This window comes from Fringilla coelebs (genome assembly GCF_963513975.1).
Source record: "Fringilla coelebs genome assembly, chromosome: 2".
NCBI classification, from domain to species: Eukaryota; Metazoa; Chordata; class Aves; order Passeriformes; family Fringillidae; genus Fringilla; species Fringilla coelebs.
Window position 1 is genome coordinate 21,787,627 of NC_140029.1, and position 20,020 is coordinate 21,807,646.

The window sequence follows — 20,020 nt, forward strand, 5'->3', positions numbered from 1 at the left end:
CTTCACTGCCCTTCTCTGTACATGCTCCAGGACCTCAATGCCCTTAAGAAATCTCAAGGCTAAAGGAGACATGATTGTTTCTCCTTTATGACCATAACCTAAAATACAAGAAGTTCCACCTCAACTTGAGAAAGGACTTCTTTACACTGAGGGTGACAGAGCAGGGGAAAGACTGCCCAGGATGAGGGAGAGGAGTCTCCCTCTCTGGAAAACCCACCTGGATTTGTTCCTGTGTCACCTGTTTCAGGAGAATCTGTAATGGCAAGAGGATTGGACTAGATGATCTCCACAGGTTCATCCAGCCCCAACAATTCCATGACTTTGAGTGCCAGATCTATATGTGAGACACCGTCTCATTTGTTGCCCTTCACAATGACTTGCTGTGTTTATACTTGTAACTTATCTCGATTAAAGGTTTGTCACCAACTCAGAAAGTTTCATCCACAGCACACATTTTCCAATTCATTAATAGACAGAGCACAGAAGGAACAAGAGGCTAACTAATGTACTTGAGTCCACACCTAAAAGAATTAGGGTCCTCCTGACATGTTTGTGACCTGCCACAGCTGTCAACCAAGTATTAATTTAGATGCAAATGTGGTCTTAATCATAGTACTGACCTCTAAAAATTAGAACTCTGGCTATAATTAAGGCAAGTGGGGTTTTTTTTTTTAACCACTAGGTCTCATCTGGCATTCTCATCTAAAATCTCATCCTGTAAACATGGGGAGAGTGCAGGATGATGAAATCAGCAGGCAGTAACTCCACAAGAGGGTGTCTTTGCTGTTAGACAGTCCAAGGGCTCTGTTTTGAAACTATTGCTCTTTAGCAGTTGAAAGGCTGGCTAAACTCTGGAGAGGCCCTGTAGAAGGTGCTAAGGTTCCACCGGCTGCACCTCCTTCTATCCCAAACCCATCCCAGCATCTCCCACATAATAGAAAAAGCACAGATAAAGGATGCCACAGGTCAAGGAGACAAATCTGTGTGAAATCTAACATAGTGTTTATTCACAAGTTTAATTTGAACCCCAGGGAGAGTTCACAGCTCACAGATCCACACTTCTGTTCCACAGGCATCTTTGCCCATCCTCAGCATGTTTTCTTCCTCCACTGCGGGCTGCAGAATCCATCTGCATCTTCAAATCCGGCTGCCTGCTTGCTCTGGCTCAGGCCTAATAGGAGGATTAAAAAAAAAAAAAAAAAAAAAAAAAAAGAAGAAAAAAGAGTAATCTTTATTGCCCTGAGGCCACCTGGTCAGCAAAAGGAGGCTGTTACACGCTACGTCGCTCGGCACAAGGGCGGTGCTGAAGGTGCGGATACCCGCCCACACGACAGCAGCAAAAACCGCCGGAGGGGCCGGGCCGGGCCGCCCGCACACCCAGCGCCGCCGGCCGGGTGGCGAAGGCGGGGCGATGCCGCCTCCCGGGCCGCGGGCTCCGGCCCCGCCGCTCCTCCCAGCGCCGCCGGGCCCGCGCTGCGCAGGCGCGCTGGGCGTGGCGGCCGGGCAGGGCCCGCCGTGACCTCCCGGTCCCGACCGCGATCCGGCGCTGCCGCGGGGGCCGCTGCCGGGAGGTGGGGCCGAGGCGGGCGCAGTGCCGCCGCTGCCTCGCGGAGGCCGCGTTAGCCCCCGGGCAGGCCTGCGGGGACGCAGCGGGCGATCGGGACGGGGTTGAGGTGACTGGCCTCTGGAGGGCCGTGTCCCGCCTAGGAATCGCCCGCTTGCTGTAAGTGTCCAAGGTTAGAAGGCGCAGTGGCTGCACTTTGGCGTTGTGCGTCCCGCGGTTGTCACTTCACGTTCTGTGTTTGCTAGCTTTAAAAAAACTTGTCTCGCCGTTTCGGCTGTTTTGCTTGTTTTGGTTGTTTGCTGAAAAAAGGTAGAGGTAGGAAAAATCCAGGCACACCATAGGCCTGATCTCATGGCGCACGAGATGAAACAGAGCACCTTTAAGTCGCTTCCCGGTTTGGGGTTAAGTTGGAAGTTGGCGGTGTTCCGCCGAGAACTCGCCGGCAGAGGGTCACAGTGGGGTGGTTTGCAGTGGTGCTCCGGCAGGAACCTGCTTTTCGTCTGAACGAGCGCAATTCCATACATTTTTCTTTATGGTCAAGGTGTAAACCAGGCTTGCACCGGGTGTGTGAGTAACCCCTGTGCTATCTTAGTAACAGAGAAGATGACGAGGCTTGCCTTGTACTGGCCAGCATGCTGGAGTGTCTCTTAGTGGGATCTTGACATCGGCACTTTGTTTTAGTGAACAATTGAAGTTTCTGGATCACTGCATCCACAGTTTTCAGCTGAGGTAGACGGAGCAGTGTGTTCTTGTTAATCTTAAGGGAGACTTTGTTCGTTTGGGGTTCTCTGTTATTAACAATTTTAGTTCTTTTTGTCTGCGAAATGAACAATTGACTGTGTAGTCGGTGGTGAACAACACCGTACCAGATGGGGGCTGGTGAGAGGGAGAGAGAGGAGCTACTGAACAAAGCTGTTTCACTGTCAAGTGAATCAGCTGTTAATGCCTCTGTGTTTTCGGGTTGGTGGGTGTGAGAAGGGCCTTGTTACAGTATCAGGACCTTGATAAGAGCCTTTCAACTACTTTTTCTTTTTTTTTGTAATGTCTTTTAAACAGGTTATGCTTAAAAGAAAGTTTCTGCTGAGTGCTTTTATGGCTTCGTTTTTAACTTCATAGTAAAAGAGCTACTACTATTATCTATTTGATTACCATATCATCTGGATCCAGAGATCACTTGTACTAAAATGTGGACTGCCAAAAAGCTTTGTAATGCTCAAATACTGTTGCTCCAGATGAAAGAAGGCCAACTGTGTAGTTGCATGTTTCCCAAAACGTGGCAGTTCTGGATGCGGATTCCAAGCTATTGCACTTTAAGAGTGCCACATAATAGAGTTAAATTCCAGGTAAGTATTTTTGTGATTCTCTAAAGATATAAGTGGTGTGCATAAATACAGTGATAAAATAATTTCGTTTAGACTCTGCAGAGCTAAGCTTTTGATTTTGCAGCATTAATTATGAATTTAAGACGCCTTCAGTTTATCAAAGTAAAGGGGCAGACAGCAATAAGTGCTGGAGTACCAGTGTTTCAGAGTCAATTTTTGAGTCTGATAGTTCTGAGTTGGGGAGAAACATTCACTTTCTTTAGACTGTACTCTAGATAGTAGTGCAGGATAACTGACAGACTGATTAGTTAGAGTGACAATTGTTAAGTGAGGAATAGGACCAGAAATCTCTGAAAAATTACTTACAGATGCAATATTGCGCAACAGAGGGTAGAGAGGAAATGTATTGGTAAGGGAGGATAAAAACAGAAGAGTCTGATTATAAAAAAATCTGTAGATGTAAATAAAAATAATGGTAAAGTACACAAAATAAAGCTCATTTTCGATACTGGCATATCCAATTGGCAGTGTTTTTCAATATCTGGTTAAATTAATCTTTAAAATATAAATTGCTGCAGACATAAGTTGTGGAATGTTGAGGTTTGAACTCATTTTATGTTGGCTAAACAATTGCAAAATTCATCTAGATGACTTAACAGTTACTGTCAAATAGTGTCATATTACTGTTGTTTTTAATCTTAATATGTCTGACTCTCTGATTGTAGGTTTCCAAGGTAAATGATAAACAATCCGTAGTTGATAGAAAAATGGCTACTAGTGCAGAGGGAACCAAAATAGCTATTGGAAAAAGTCCCAGTGGAGTATGTGATGGAAGACAACATTCATTACAAGGTATTGAACCTTTTCCCACCCTCTTCTGGGGAGGTGAGCCTTCCCTGCCCCTCTGTTGACATCTTAAGGATCAAGGTCTAGACTCCTAATTTGAAAGTTTTGTATCATGTGTTTTGTATCATGTGTTTCTCTTTTTAATTTTAAGGGGATTATGTGCAATTATTATAATTTGCAAAGACTCACGATTTTCTTAAGGTTCTTAATGGCTGGTTAGATTATGTACTTATTATTTTTCTTTCTCAACTTCATCAAACTGTTATATTCACTGAAGGCTGTGAATTGTTATGCTAGTGCACTTTTTTTCCCATTAGAAAAGTGAAAAACCAAACATTTCTGTGTCAGTGGTGATTTTTGAGTCAGATAAATTAGTAGTTACCTTTATGACCATTATTTTGGCAGTGCTGACGAGCTAAGCAGTTTTTTCTGTGACTTTGCTAGTTTTGTCACTCTTTGTTAATAACTTATTCTCAGATGTGCTGTTATGCATCATACATTTTAGCTACTGTGCTTTAGGGTGCTTGGTCATTTGTATTCTATGTGTATTTAGATTTTGTTTGTGAAGGTGTTTGTACTCAGTTGCTTTGGGCATTTTCAGCTTTTGTTTCAAATGGGATGACAGGGAGATAATTATGACAGGTTATGACACTGGGATGGTACAATGTTTATTTAATTACATTGCTCAGGAAACAGCCCTATGAGAAGCTGTCATGTGCGTGACAACCAGTGCCTGTCTTCAGAAAGCTGTGTGGTACTGTATCACAATTTTTCTGTACAGTCTTCTTATATACGTTCTCTTGAAGGTTTGCATTACAAAATGGATGAGATACTGCTGAGTAAAGAGAAATGCCCCCACTCCTCAGTAGATTTTTAATCACCAGTGGGTTGTTTTTTCCCTGCAGATGTAGTAATCTTTTATAGGGAACTCTAAGGTTTATGTTTATTCCTAAATGCTCCTGCATTATCTGCAAAATAATGAAACTGAACAGCCCCAGTGTTCTTCTTGTACATTTATTTTCTTACTCTTCTGGTTTTTTTCTTGTAGACAACAGAAACATTTCTATCCCCTTGGCCAGCTGAAATCTTTGTGTTCTGAATTTTGCCAATCATGTAAGATGAGAACATTTTTTGAAAAGCAGTGGCAGAAGTGTTTGTTCTGTCCTGCTTATGTCATACATTATGTGGACTGTCCAGCTGAAATGTACTTGTGCAGCAAGGTTCATTGAAATGTTTTCTTAAGACATCCAATATGACAACTTTGCATTAATAGGTGTTAATATCCTTAATAGTCACAATTTATGTTAAACTAAGAATATTTGTTTTGAAGTCTTGTGAAACAGGTGTTTCATACTGTTTCTAAGACAGCCCGATTGCTGCTCTCTGCTCCATTAGCTGAAGGAAGTGGTTTGTGTCCACATGTGACTATGCTCTATTTCTGTTATTCTATAAGAAATTGTTAGGGAATAGTCATAATGTATACGTAATTAAATTTCTGTGTTTCCTCTTTGGAGTTTTTATAATCATACTGTACTTTTTTGATCAAAAAGGCAGGGATCTATCATATCATCAAAGCAAAAGACATTTTTGAATCATGCTTTGACTGAAATACACCATTATAACTTGCAAATCGAGTGATGCCCTGACGTTTTTGCAAGAATTCTTTTTAAAGTTTCCAGTTTCCTATTACTTTCCTTTCTGATTTTACAAGACATTCATCTAAAAAATGCTTTCTTACCTTTTCCTCATATTCGAAGATTTGTTTGCAAGGTGAAACAACATTGCTTAACTGTATCTGTGGAGCAGTAGTTCCTTATAGAACCATGATTCTTATTTACCTGTTTCATCTTTGTCATCTGCATCCTTTGTGGGTTAAGTGCTTTTTTACAGATTTGTTGAAGAGGCCTCAGTTCCACCCTCTTACCTGCAGGTGGATGCAGGATTGAAGATATTTATGTTCTATTTCATCTCTGTAATGCTGGGTATTTGCAATACTCTACTGATTTTAATATTCTGAACAAATGAAAGGAGACCTGATTGTTTCACCCAGCAACAGACAAATGCTAGGTATCACTTAGGAGCTAAACATTGCAAGATTTTCAAGTTAACGACTGGGTAAAGCCCTGAGCAACCAAATTTGATCTCATAGCTGACCATGTTTTAGGTATAAGAATGTTAGGCAAGAAGTGACTTGAATGATTCAGTGGTTTTTCCTACTCATTATTTACCCAGTTAAAAGGTTTGATGGATATATATGCATACCCCATTTCTCAGTCATGAAACTAGATGTAACCAGTGGATCTGTCATTTGAGCATGAATGTCATCTGCCAATTAACATTTGGAGTGAGGAATTTAATTTTTTTTTTTTTTGTATATGACAAATACTTAATGTATGCCTGGGGATTTATCCTAATTAATAGAAAGGTAGTGTCTGGGTAACACAGTTATGCTATTGCTACTCTTAATTTGAGGTTCTCTTGGGGAATCTGTAAAACAGTGTATTGTACTGCATGCCACACAAATCCAGTGGGTCAAGTACTTCTGTTCACTAAAAGTAAAAAAATTACCTTATTTTCACATTGTATTAATTTAATCTTTCTGGACTTGAAGTTAGTCTACTCTTCACAGAGTGTGAGACTAGCAGCATTCTTGAACAGTATTTCTTGACTTGAAATCTTGAAATCTTAGTGCCATTTTTTCTTGTGCGTTCTCTCATTGAATCCTTTTGTCAGTCAAGTAACTGACTTGAATACTCATTCAGTCATGTCTCTTTCTTGGGTGGGAAATGAAGAAGTGAGAAAAGTGTGGGATCTAAGTGTTAAGAAATTAACTCACATGAAAGAGTGAATGCCATGTATCCAGACACTGAAAAGAGAATAGTGGTTACTCCCAGTAGCTGATAATTAGATAGGACTAGAGCTTGTCTAAGAGACTGCAACTTTTTCATGAAGATGTGTAAGAGGAGGTATGGATATCTGACTTTAGTCAGATATGTTCTGTAGTTTTTGATCTGAGATTCAAATAGTTTCCTCAGTTCACATAACCTCCTTTTCTGTTCTTGCTTTAGAGAAAATGTACCAGGCCCTTCTTTACGCAATGAAGTATGATTTTTCTTCCACTTTTGTAGGGAATTCTTTTTAAAAAATGCTTTTAATCTAAAGTTTTTTACTGTAACCACGCTTTAGATACTCTTTGTGGTTCTCTTCTTTTTTTTTTTTTTTTTTGTGAACATTTAATTATTTTCCAGCAAAGAGAGATTCTTTTTGGAGTATTAGCCTAGTAGAAGGTTTAAATCTGTGTACACATGTACATAAGCATCCATATACTTATTTTGATTTACATTACCTTATTGTCTTACACTTGCATTTCTTAGTTGCATTTCATAGGTCCCTTAGATGTAATTCTTTGGATTTGTGAACTTTGCATACTCTTTGACCAATCAGCTATGTAAACATAATCTTTATTTCATATAGTGCTTCATATTAGTAGTGTCTTGATCTTGAGATCTGTTTTGCATAGAAATGGGAGTTGATTCTTCCATTCCCATGTAAGCATTCAGTTGCTTTAACCAGCTTCACATTTATGTCAGAGTGGCCTGTGATGCAAATGCATCTTTGCTCCTAATTTGTAAAAGGTATGGAGTCAGCTGCAGCAGCTGGTTTGACTCCCAAGAGTTTAGCTATCCTGAAAGGAAGCACATTGTGGCATCATACTTCAAAGACTCTTTTAGTTTTCTTCCACTCTATGAAAAAAAAAAAAAAACAACAAAGTAGAGTTGTGTTTGTTGTTTTCCAGTAGCATCTTGAGTAAAGTATTTTTACCTTCTATTCAGTACACTGGCTTTTCTTTAAATTAAAAGATCCTATTTTGCAGAAATAGTAAATCATTTTATCACTTTCTTCATTCTAAATGTCTTTCTGTCCTATTGTCACAGCAAGAGCCAACTCTAGTACTTTCTATGAGTACAAGTGTGTTAGATTTGTTACAGGTATTCCTACTTACAAGTGGGTATGGAAGTGTTTCCAGCACAGTTGATAAACTATCTGTTTTAACAGGTTGACTGTTAAATATGTTTTTTGATTTATTTTAAAAGGGATTTGTACTAAGGATTATTTTAGAGTTGTTTTCAGTTTTGGAAACTAACCACTGATTGTTTCATGTGTTTAGTAATCAAAAGCTTTTACTGTTCTCAAATAAGTTGCGTGGTTTTTTTAATAGTTAGAGTATATTATGCAAAATAATTAAATATATATTGCAAGAGAAATTGCAAAAGAGTGACTGTGACACACTGTTTCCACAGCCCAAATGAGACACATCAACCTGTCCTTTGCAGCTTGTGGCTTTCTGGGCATTTACCACTTGGGGGCAGCAGCTGCTTTTCACAGGCATGGTAAGAAGTTACTGAGAGATGTGAAAGCTTTTGCGGGAGCTTCTGCGGGATCTCTGGCTGCCGCTGTCTTGTTAGCAGTGCCAGAAAATATAGAGGTAAATTAATAAACTCGTAGGTATAGGCCATGATAATTTTCAAAGCACATTTTTTTAATATAATCATCTTCCATTAAGTGTATAAAAATGTTTGTGTCTTGCTTTTTTTCTTCTTGTTACTTGCTAGGAACAGGACTCTTGTATCATGTTTTCATTAACCATATCTGTGATTCATGAGCAAAAATATTAATGATAAAAATATTTCATATGAACCTTATCTTTTAAGCTGTATAAATACAAATCTGATGTGTGTGAATCTTAATATGTAGGCAACAGATATACTTTAATATACCAAAATGTATACTTAATGATGGTACATTACAAAGTGAATCATTGTTCTGTTATTTAGAGATAGGCTTTGCTAAGCAAGTGCATAGCACCACCTATCTAACCTTTTCTGAAAGGAGGTGAAAATGGTAGATGGAGTGTGTCTTCATAAACAGCTCTTTTCTTGGTGCCTGTCCTCCACTGAACAGCATTGAAGATGTTTGCATCTCCTTTAGACTCAGTGCAGCCCATGCCTTAAGAGCAGCCAGTAGAATTAACCCTCGCAGCATTTGGTTCTGACATGCATCTGGGTTGTTTCATCTCCAGAGATGCAGCTCCTTTCTCACCGTGCGTGTGGTGTCATGCAGAGACACCGAGGTTGTATGCAGTGATTACAATGTTACAGATTCCATGGAGGCATTAGGGGGTTTTTTGGTGTCTGTTTGCTTGGAGAGCATTAGGGGCTTTTTGGTGTCTGTTTGCTTGGTTTTCCCCACAGGTTAAGGCTGCTTTGCCCTCCTGAACTGTCTGTAGTCACTTCGCCTTAATAAATGTAGAGGACCAGGATTGCCAAAATGTTAGTATTTCTTTACTATTTTTAATTATTGTGGGAAAAACAGGCTGTTAGATTTTTTTTGTTTAAGTCACGCTTACATTTTGTCCCAAGTGAGCATTTGACAATTCCTCTAGGGCTTTCTTATTTCATTTCCTTTGATTAAAATAATAGTCCCAGCAAAACCCCACTTTTCCAAAGATCTTTCTGTTTGTTTGTTGCTTGTTTCTCCTGGGATATGAACTCAGCTTGCAGTATTAACTTCTTTCAGCAGTTGGTTTTTCTCTGTCTTCTTTCCCCCATCCCACTTCCCTGCAAGCATTCTTTATATGACTTGGTATTAGGCAAGTTCCTCTCTATTGTGGAGAAAACCTCATTGTGTTCTGTGCAGGCATCTCTCCCCTTCTGTCACCTCTGACTGGTAGTTCAGTTTCAAGTTTGCCTGGTATAATGTGTACCTCTGACTTTAATTTCCTCTGTGGTGAGCATAGCAGCCCTTTGTTAGCCCAAGGAAATTTTTCTGCTTATTGCACATCCTGGGTGGGTATGAGTCCTTGTTCTCAGCCTGGTGCAACTTACAAAGATCTAAGTAAAAATATTAGAACAGATTTTAGCTTTTGTTTGTGGAAACTAAGTCTATATTATATTGAGTCTGTTGTATTTCTCCTTGAAAATTTGTCATATTATTGCAAGCTAAAGAAACTTCATGAGCTTCCTAGTCCTTTCATTTTTTGTGTACTTTTTAGTTATTCTGTTACAGTGTTTAAATGGGAAATTGGGAGTTCTTTTGTCAGTGGGAATAATTCTAATTGTCATGGAATTTAAGTAAAGACAGTTTTTTGTACTGAATAGAATTAACTTTTCATATCAGGATAATTATATTATTATCTTTACTATGTTTCTACCTTGAAATATTTTATATCCACAAGTGTATCTCCTAATCTGTTAATTATTTTCTCCCCTCTCCCTCTCCCTCTCCTTCCCCTTTCCCCTCCTCTTTCCCCTCCCCCTCCCCTTCCCCACCCCCAGAGATGGCAATGTTAGGTAAGCCATAATTAGGATTTTCTGTATCTCCTAGTCTCAAGGCTGTAATGCAACCTGTTCTTATCTTGGAGAGAGTGTAACATTGAAGATTTATTCTTTTGACTGTTGCTGTTCTAAGACAATTTCCAAATATTTTTCTGTCATATACTGGATTTTTGTCACTGTTTGTAAAGGTGTGGGAGAAATCTAAGTAGGCTTGTTTAGTTATTGGTAAATAACTATTTATTTTTAAATTACCTTGGCTGTGTTTGATAACAAGTTTGCTTAACTCAATACAAGCAGTTGCAATTTCTAAACATGGCCTCAGTCATTATTTAACATGTAGATGTATTGTTTAAAACTTCTAGCACTCAGATTCTGAAACAATTCATAGCTGTAAGAAGTTGTCCCTTTTGAGAGCAGAAATCTAGGTGAGTCTAGGTACAGTACATTTTTAGAACTTGTATTATGGAAAGTAGTTTTTGGCCATTTCCCTAGTTTGGTACTCTTAGCTCCCCATGACTTTATTTAAGCTCTTAGATACAGAGATAGTGGCTCTGAGGTGCTACTGTGTAGGGTTTTGTGGATTTCTTTTGCATTTATAGAGAGAAGTGTCTGAATGTGCCTTAATTGGCTTTGAGCTGGCAATGGCAAGTATCTAATGGGGTAAAGGTGCAAATCTAACCAATGTGAAGCTAAGTAGCACAAATGATTGTTTCTTTAAGAGGTATGAACCTCTTAGTGAACTTTTTGATACATTTATTCAAAGGCCATATAAAGAAAGTGGATGCAAGAACTACATTTCTACATGTCTTCTGCTTAACTGAGTGCTTTGTCATAGAGGTGATGTGAGGAAATTTAACTCCTTCAGTTAGCTGGCTCTGATTACATGTTAATCCTCACCCTACCTCCTTCCTTGTTTTTCTTTCAATGGATTCTGTATTCTCCTCCTCAATGGAATGCATTCATGTCTTTCCTTTTTTTTTTCCCTTTCCTTAACTTAGTAACTCAGTCATTGATTTTGTTACTAGCAACATATTCGTTCTTTATGCACAGACCTAATAATCCAGGAAAACCAAACTATCTTTTATTCATGCAGTTATATGGGTGAATGTGGATGAATTTATAAAGTACTAATTTCAGAAGGTTGCATAAGATTGAATTTAGTTTTTTTCCAAGTCCCTAAAATCATTAGAAATGCCTGCATGAAAGGATAAGAAAAGGATTACAAATATTGAATGGTGAGTATTAAGCACTTAGGATCATAATTCATTGTTTCAGAATGTTATGGCTAAAAGTAAATGATACCAATTTGTTTACTGTCCCTTTGGAGTTCTTGTGACTCACACTTCAAGCTATTTTTTTTTGCAGTCATTAATGCTGGATATTTCAGCTTGTGTAAAAGGTTCTTTGCAGGAATCTGTTACCTGTTTTTATGATGTGTATCTTCTTCCTATGTCACCCGTCATAGTTTTCCATTCATTAAATACTTCTATAGTATTTTATTATTTAAATATGTGTATTTGCTAATAGCTTGTTTTTTTGCTTTAGTGAGAATAAATTGTTGTAATTTTTATTTTTCTTACTGCTTATAAGCATCTTAAGGTACTTATGTCTAGTTTAAGTTCTGAAGCAGACCTTAGAATAAAAGGTGGCTTTAGACTTTGAACTAAATGATTGTTCTTGTAATGGCATGATCTAGGGAACTGAATATAGAAAAGTAGCCTTTAACTTTGCTTGGTTGTTGGAGTGTTATCCTCAGAGTTTTGGGTTGTTTTTTTTTTCATAAGGGATTTTTTTTCCTTATAAATTAATCCTTAGGAAAGGATCAACATTTTGTTATGCATGTCTTGTTACAAGCCAAGCACACGTGGGAAATCCTTCAGTTTGATCTAATAACCCTTTTATTAAAGCTTTAGCCTCTAGTATGTTTTAGATACTGCAGTTGAATATGCTTCCCATCACTTAAACATCCTTAATGGTTAATGCTTTTCATTTCCAGAAATGTAAGCACTTTGCCTATGGATTTGCAGAGGAAGTCAGAAGATTGAACTTTGGTGCTGTAACGCCTGGCTATGATTTTATGAAAACACTTAGGTACCTATCTTAATGCTTCTCTAAGATCATTTTTGTGTTAGAAAGCTCTCCAAATGCAAATTGAGAGGGTGCATATTTCTGCTGTGCTGTGGGGTGCTCAAATCTAATGCATTTGCAAGGCTTTTAAATAATAGTGGTGATTAATGCTGAGCATTTTCTTTCCTCTAGGGAGGGCATAGAATCTATTCTTCCTTCTGATGTTCATGAGATAGCTGAGAACCGGCTTTATGTGTCAGTCACTAACTCCAAGAGTGGGGAAAATCACTTGGTTTCAAATTTTGCCTCCAGGGAGGACCTCATTAAGGTAAACATGTTGAATATGGCAGTTGTAAATAAAAACTCAGGGGTTTCTTCAAGGCTTAAGGGTATATTATTAATTGTACAATAAAATCACTGGTTTATTCAGGTAACCATGTCTACCCCCAGTGGTGCTACAACCATAATACAAACAATGTTTAAAGCAGAACTTGTTCCTATAGCTTCACAAATTTTGCTAAAATTTATTTGGTGCTTGTGTGTCTTTTCTTCATTGCTTATTCAAGTTCTTTCTTGTAGGCAAAGGGTTTCTAAAAGTACCGGGTAACTAATTGTTGCAGTATATGAGAACACAGTAGAAAATCTGAAATTGTTGTAAAAATGTGTGCATCTCTTACTTCACTCCTATCATTGTTTCATCACAAAAGAAGGTAAAGGAAGTTTAAAAAAAATGGAACAATTCCTATGGGTGCTTGTGGATACTAGTTATAATGTAATGCTAAGTACTGTATATAAGCTAGAAAGTCTATCTTCCACTGTCTTTCTCTTCATCTGAATGCCACATTGTAAATTTGGATCAGGATTGTATGCATAAGCTGATAAGAAATGGTAGGAGCAGTTCAGATGTATGTGAAGCAGATGTTCTTTCTAGTAATTGATTGTATCTTAGTGAAAGACATAGTAAGATGTATCAGAATAAAGGAGGAAGTAGTATAAGAAGAAATTCCTTCTTTCTCTGTCCTTGTGGATGCTTTATAGTTATCACTTTAAAAAAATGACACTTACTAACAAAACCTCAAAGTGTGCATTGGGAGTTTGCCTTTAAAGTATATATTTTAAAATTTTGACCCTATTATATTCTACATGAACAGTCCTCAAAATTTACAGGACTTTGTCATGCAAATATAATTTTGTGAGGAGTTTATCTCAAGTTATGCTGTTGTTTCTAGCTATAGTGTGCAATGGTAGCAAGCGTAGAGATTTTTATTCTTAATGTGCTTTTGCAGTGAAATCTTCTAACCTGGAGACAGTGAGAATCAGGATGACCTTGGAAATATGTACTTTTTACTAGTATTTCAATAGTTTTTTCATTGATTTAGCCATTGCTATTCTATTCTTTTGTTCTCAATGACAGCAGTAGGGTGGGTCGGCATAATAGTAATAAAATTACACATAACTGCTCATTGGAATATATTCATATTGTCTGATCTTTCAATCCAGCTCCTAATACCTGTTTTTGTGCATGCCTTCAACTTTGCCTGTATCATGAGTGGAGCTCTCTGTTTGCTGGTGGCTGCCACAGGAGCAGGGAGGGGTAGAGCTTGTTAGGTTATTTTATTGTATCACTCCTAGGCATGACCTGCAGCCAAGGCATGGGTAAAGGTACTGCTGGGCAGATTGTTTTATAAACAGCAAAATGTCCATACCCCCTGCCAGAAATCTTTCAGCTTCAATGCTTAACAACCAAGTCTTACGGTTCCAAAGCTTTTCATAATGGCTAAACTGAATATGTGGTGCTACAGTGTTAAGTTTTTATCTTTTATTTTCTATTACCTGTGGACTTGGAAAGGCAGGTAATTATCTCCCGTTTTTGAGCTAGTCTTCCCATATGTGAAGACACTAGTCTTGTATCAGCATTTGTAGACTTGCAGTTCTTAAACTGGAGGTGAGGGGGAAGAGAGGCATGATTTCTCTGTTTGTGAGAGAGCAAGGCACAGAACACTGGTATATTTAGTTTGGGAAAGTAAGGTAGTACCTGGAAGTCCACACTGGTCTGTTAGTGGTAGGAAATACTGAAAGTGTTTGTTCTTCAAACTTGTCCAGCCTCTCCTCACTAAGGAGATCTCAGTGCCTTCATAAGAAGAACAACTGCTTTCTTCAGTCCTCTTGAAAAGAACTCAGACTTGGCAGGAGTCACCTTGTTTTGTCTCCATTCACTAAATCTTTTTTCTGCATGTCTCTTAGTTTAGAAGGGCCAAAGTCAATGAGATGGAGTTGAGGAAGAGAGGAGAAAAGGTGCAGGGCTGAGGAAGAAGCTGATGTTGGGAACTTGGGAATCTTGTTTTAGACTTTTGTGAGTGAAAGGCCTGTTTGGTAGAGAATTAGCTGCAGTTTCACTTTAGAAAACTGAGAGAGCCTTCTTATCTGAGCTCAAAGCTCTGCATTACTAAGATAAATAGGCAGGAAAACTGTTCTCAGAGTGGAAGCTGAAGACTTCATATATGTATACAGTCTTTATTTAAACATGTGGAAACAGAAGGGCTTAATATTAAAATAGTTCAAATTTTTTTAAAAGTAAATGCAAGTCCAGCCAAAAAAGTTCAGGCATTTTCTTTCATAATCTCTATGGATTGTGATTTTTCTTCTGCAGCTGTTCATCTTTCATACAGTGTATGCACTAGTTTGTTACCTGCTTCTGTTCCCCAGATTGGTCATCAGTGCCACCACACAAGTGTGTGCATATCCATCCTATTTAGCTGTATGAAAAATTCTGACATAGACTTTGTCCATACATTTACCTTTTCTCCTGGAAATGCTGTATGCTGATTGCTTATATATGTATGGGTGGATACACAGGTACAGAGATACCCAAACTGTCTCACAGGTATTGGTATGAATGTGTAGAAATAGTAGTTTTCTAATATTTGAATGTATAAATACAAACATTGGTAAAGGTATACATATGTGAATTTCCAGGATGTTCATGGTATTTTTGAAACTTTGAAAATCTGATTAGAAAAGAAAACACTACAATAATATGCTAACAGAATGACTTAGTCAGCTTCTTCTTTGACAATAAACTGCTTTATTTTTCATCATATGCATATTTAATTTCTTGGAAACCGTAGGTTTATTTCACATTCTGCACAACTAAGTTCATACTCTTGAATCACATTAATCAGTGAGTTAATTTTTGATATTTTGTTTTGAGAGTTGTCACTGTCAAGTCATAAAAAACCAAACCCTACTGAATAATTTTAATCACATTTTGACATACCACAAAAAGAAGACATTTTGAGATGACAGTGGATTTATGTAAAACTAATATATTGACTGGTAAATATGTATTGGTTCTAAATTACTTTGTTGCCATTTTTTATTTTTTTCTCTATTCTTTCTGCTTTCTTCTCTTTAGGTCCTGCTAGCAAGTAGTTTTATACCCGTGTATGCAGGAATTAAGCCAGTGGAATTTAAAGGACAGGTAATTTTTCATTATCTACAAACTTTGTTTTAATATATTTTCATTTAACTGGTGTAACTGTTTCATCTTAAGGGAAAGCAACTTCAGTATTATATTTTGTATTTCTCATGAGAACCTTTTTACAGTTGTCTTTACTCAATCTAGCTCCTGCAAGTTTTTTGTCATTCTTACATAAGTATATTAACACTTCAAGAATAATTTTGAAAGCATGAAAATGGCTATTTCTTCCTTATGAGAAATAGAGGATACTTCAGTTCCCCATTCATACAAATGATGCCTCTAGAACCTTTATAACTTCCACAGACCCCCTGCCAAAAAGCCCCACAAAATCATATGTATTTGCTGCTAGCTAGGTAGTCATTATATCAGAAAGCTTGTCAGCTTTATAATTACAGATACAGCAATACATATCAGCTGATCAGTGTGATGCATATGCTCAGCAGACCTCATTTAAGATGTCGGTGAATCCATTTAGCCAGCAGACCCCTGTTAAATTTTGGGCCATGACTGTAACACAGAAGGAAATAGGAAGGTAAAAATACATTAACAAGAGATGTCACAGCTGTCCTGTCCTGTTTATATTGGAATAGAATTTGGCCTTCAGATCTCATTCTTCACTAGGCTCAACTCCTGCAGCAGAGTTAGGTCTGCTCCCTCTTATGCCATAGTTGTTCAGCAACATCCCACCTTTACCTTCCACTTTCCAGCTGCTGCTGTCTTGTGTACTGTATGTAAGAAGAAATGAGGCTCTGGAAGAAAAATCACAGAAGAGGAGAGGAGTCATTTGTGGTTTAGCTTCTGCAGTCAGAGTACCTGCACATACAGATTGTACAGCTCCTGTTGTCAGTCAGATTAATGTTCTAGAGGAGTATATGTTATCTGATTAATATATGATACATGACGTTATGTGTAGTATTAACAGTCTTGTCTTTACATGTATACGTTGAGAAAAATTCCATATGGGACGTTTTATTTTTTAATTAACGAAAAAATTCTTATAAGTAGCTTGGTAAACACCTTACACTGAATTTGTTCATTATGTTAAATGCTCATTGATTCAAATCTCTGTGTGTAAATTATCAGTTGATATTTGATACACGCTGAAGCTTTTTCATTGTACTCTTAGAGGGAAACTTGTAAGTTTTCTTGAGAGTGAGGGAGGCAGGTTCAGTAAGGGTAAAGTATTGCATTGTGATCATACTGTACTGGTGTTACTTTGAAAATATTTCTGTTTTCCAACAGAAGTGGGTTGATGGTGGCCTTACCAATGGCCTTCCTATCTTGCCTGTGGGAAGAACAGTGACAATTTCCCCTTTCAGCGGTCGATTAGATATCTGTCCACAAGATAAAGGGCGTGTGGACCTGTATGTTAAATTAGCAAAACAAGATATGATGGTAAGTTGCTTGTTTATTAACTTAAAACCACTAAAAAGTATTTCTGCAGTTGTGTTCATATTTAAGTATTTATTTTGTACTCATATATCAGTTTATGTAAAGTTTTGGCGTGGAGTTTTGCAAATGGAGGTTAAACCTTTTCTTAAACACAAGGAAAGGAGAATGTAGAAGAAAGAAGAAATTTTGAAAAATACTGATCTAGCACAAAATTGAAGAAATTATATCAGGCTTTTCAGTGTAAATAATACTAGATTTGCTTTACATATCAGGTGCCTTTGAGTATGCAAGGTGTTTATAGAAAAAAATTAATTGGAATACCTCAGGAGAAGACAGCTGCAGAACTTACTGAAATCAATTGCTCTAACTGAATTTAAAATACAAGTTTAAGTTGTACATTTAAAATTGTATATACAGTAACTTGTCTCTGCATTGCACAAGAGAACTTGTGAACGTTTGTGACTAAAATGCATTTCCCAAAGCTTTGTTATAAGTTGCAGAAACATTTCTGTATATTGAAATATGAGGCTGATTTTTATTGCCTCCTTTTCATAATTTTCATTTCTGTCTTTGCAACCTTTGTCTCACAAACTTTAACCACAATTTTGCTTTCTTCAACATGCTGAAAGAAAATATTGAATAGTGATAAGACCTAGTGGTCAACAATAGTCCATTAGAAAGAAAGATTAACAATAATAACTAGTTTAAAACTTCCTTTCTAGGCAGTTTTTAATGTTTTCTTAATTTTACTAAAATTAATGTTATGTAATGCCTTTCTCAGTTGGAATTGGCCCAATTTTTGAATCTTGATAATATTTCACAGAAAGGTATTAATCATGATAGTACTTGGTAAAGATCATAAAGTATGAAATTATTGATTTCATGTATCTTGGAAATATATGCAATCATTGTATATTTCTTGGTTATTTTTTGTATCTAGAGGATGAAAAATGAGCTGGTGATTAGTTTAGTTTAGAGACAGAAAATTAATTGCACAGTTACATTGCTTCTGGGGTTGTGGGCAGACTTGTGCAGAATCCCAGGCAACATTTAAAACTATTCATGTTGAAGCACCTCTGCTTTTAGGGCTGTAAAAGTGATGACTAAGAATAATTTCATTTCAGCAATACTGTAATCTGCATAAATTGAAGAGTTATACATCTTCATTTATCTATGTGTGAACGTGAATAGTTTTCTGTCTCTCCATCTCCTAGTGTCAGAATTTGAATAATTGCTTACTTCAAATAATGAAGATGATTCTGGTATTGTTTTGCAAAATAGTTTATAATAATGTGTCTAAGTATTAATTATATAAAGAAATTGTTCAGAACATTATTAAATATAATTACGTTTTTAGTTTGTTGTAAACAATTTAATAAAATCTCTATTCAAGAATAAAGCTCCAAAATCCTTCTACATTATCAGAGTGACCACTTAAGATGCTGAGTAGTTTTTAATTTGTTGGTAGTAGAAGCTACATTATACTCATATGTTAAACATTTCCTGGGAATGTTCCCAAAAATGTGCTTGTTTGCACTAGTAAGTCAAAATATTTCCTTGCACAAGTTTAACATGTGCCAGCTACCACTTTGTGAGATGGTTTTGGGAGCATTTCCAAAGCTAAAGTGTTTCAGAAACTTTGGACAGTTTTACAGGCAGACAGTCTGTCTTGGATGCTGTGAGTTTTGACTCTGTGTGTGCACTGCTGGTGCCAGTCTGTCCTGGCACTCAGCAGTGACCCTGGATGTGGTTAATTCCTGGTGGAGACACAGCCATGCCAGTCTTTCTGTTTTACATATGCTCCATGAAACAGATGACAGAACAGTCACATCAGGATAAGTTGAATTAATAAACTAATTCACAGCTTCTTGCTCTGTTGCAGCTGTCTCTGGCCAACCTGGTAAGGCTTAATCAAGCTTTGTTTCCACCAGACCAGGAGAAAATGGAATCGTTGTACCAAAATGGCTTTGATGATGCTGTTCGCTTTTTATTGAAAGAAAACTGGTTTGAGTAGACAGCTCACAGAAAATTAGCAAAACATGAAGGATGTCAAAACACTCCTACAGGCATCCTAGAGAATCTCAGGGATTGCTGCCCCAGTTCCTGTTAATGAAGATAAACATCCCAATGGACTTGGATCTGCTTGTGTTGAGAAAGTATCAGTTGCACTCCATGGAGCTGTATAAACATGTCAGAACAGGAGCTGGACGTGCCTGGTGGATGTCTTGTTTTGGGGAGGTTCCACTTAGATTCATTTTGCTTCAGCTGGGGACTTGAGTGTGGGATTGTAAAAAGCTTGTAAAAACTGTCATAATTACAGAAATTTGGAAAGGTCTTTTTCAGTGTTATTTGAGAGGAGATGTTATATAATGAAAAATTGCCATCTGTATTGTTCACGTAACAGACTTCCTGTGTATTAGTTCTGCATATTAATTGGATGCTCACATTGTTATTGAACTAAAATGCAAGTTGCACTGTTCCAAAGGTCTTGAAAATTAAGTACTAGACACAAGAAGATAAAGCATTTGCACTCTTATGTATTTTTTCACTTTAAAAGTTTTTTCTTCCGTGAATGTCTTCTTTTCAAATTTTAAATACTACCTGAAATTTTTTAGCAGAAATGTGATATAAAAATAACTTATAAAGAAGGGTGTAAAAATTGTTATATTTATTATGTTTTCTTCCTCTGCCAAATCTGAATAAATATATTTTCTTGAAACTTCTGTCAAGAGTTTATTTACAAGTCTCTTGGAATGCTGTAATGATCTGATTATCTACTATCAGTCTACTGGAGAGTAGTTGATGAGAGTCAGTGGGTAATGAGCTCAGATTCACCTTATTACTAAGGTGAATCTATTTATTAAAACTTTATTATTTTAACATTATCTTTTGTTTGTTAGAACCTTATTATTTTAACATTCATGTTGCATTGACTACCTTAAGTTCAGGACTTCCAGTCTCAATGCTAAAGTCTTCAACTGTTTATGTAAAAGCAAAGAGTGTTTGGTTTATA

At 37.2% G+C, this 20,020-nt stretch overlaps 1 protein-coding gene across 3 annotated transcripts; it reads left to right on the forward strand.

Annotated features, from left to right (window-relative positions):
• The first annotated feature begins 984 nt into the window (after positions 1–984).
• On the forward strand, positions 985–19,692 carry PNPLA4 (patatin like domain 4, phospholipase and triacylglycerol lipase). 3 transcript variants are annotated; one of them, XM_084226626.1, is made up of 9 exons: positions 985–1,723; positions 2,621–2,907; positions 3,612–3,738; positions 8,034–8,218; positions 12,064–12,158; positions 12,327–12,462; positions 15,550–15,615; positions 16,858–17,010; positions 18,890–19,692. In XM_084226626.1, exons 2-9 carry the CDS (start codon positions 2,749–2,751, stop codon positions 19,019–19,021), a joined length of 1,053 nt encoding a protein of 350 aa, XP_084082752.1. In that variant the 5' UTR covers positions 985–1,723; positions 2,621–2,748; the 3' UTR covers positions 19,022–19,692. The 3 variants fall into 3 exon arrangements, with proteins under 3 accessions (XP_084082752.1, XP_084082753.1, XP_084082754.1); XM_084226627.1 differs by lacking the exons at positions 985–1,723; positions 8,034–8,218 and having other exon boundaries at positions 2,894–2,907; XM_084226628.1 differs by lacking the exons at positions 985–1,723; positions 2,621–2,907; positions 3,612–3,738 and having other exon boundaries at positions 8,034–8,123.
• Positions 19,693–20,020: the final 328 nt, after the last annotated feature.

Coding starts and splice junctions, on each gene's coding strand:
- PNPLA4 (XM_084226626.1), top strand. CDS start 2,749: ATGTGGACTGCCAAAAAGCTTTGTAATGCTCAAATACTGTTGCTCCAG. Junction 2,908..3,611: donor ATAATAGAGTTAAATTCCAG/GTAAGTATTTTT, acceptor CTCTGATTGTAG/GTTTCCAAGGTAAATGATAA. Junction 3,739..8,033: donor AAGACAACATTCATTACAAG/GTATTGAACCTT, acceptor CTGTTTCCACAG/CCCAAATGAGACACATCAAC.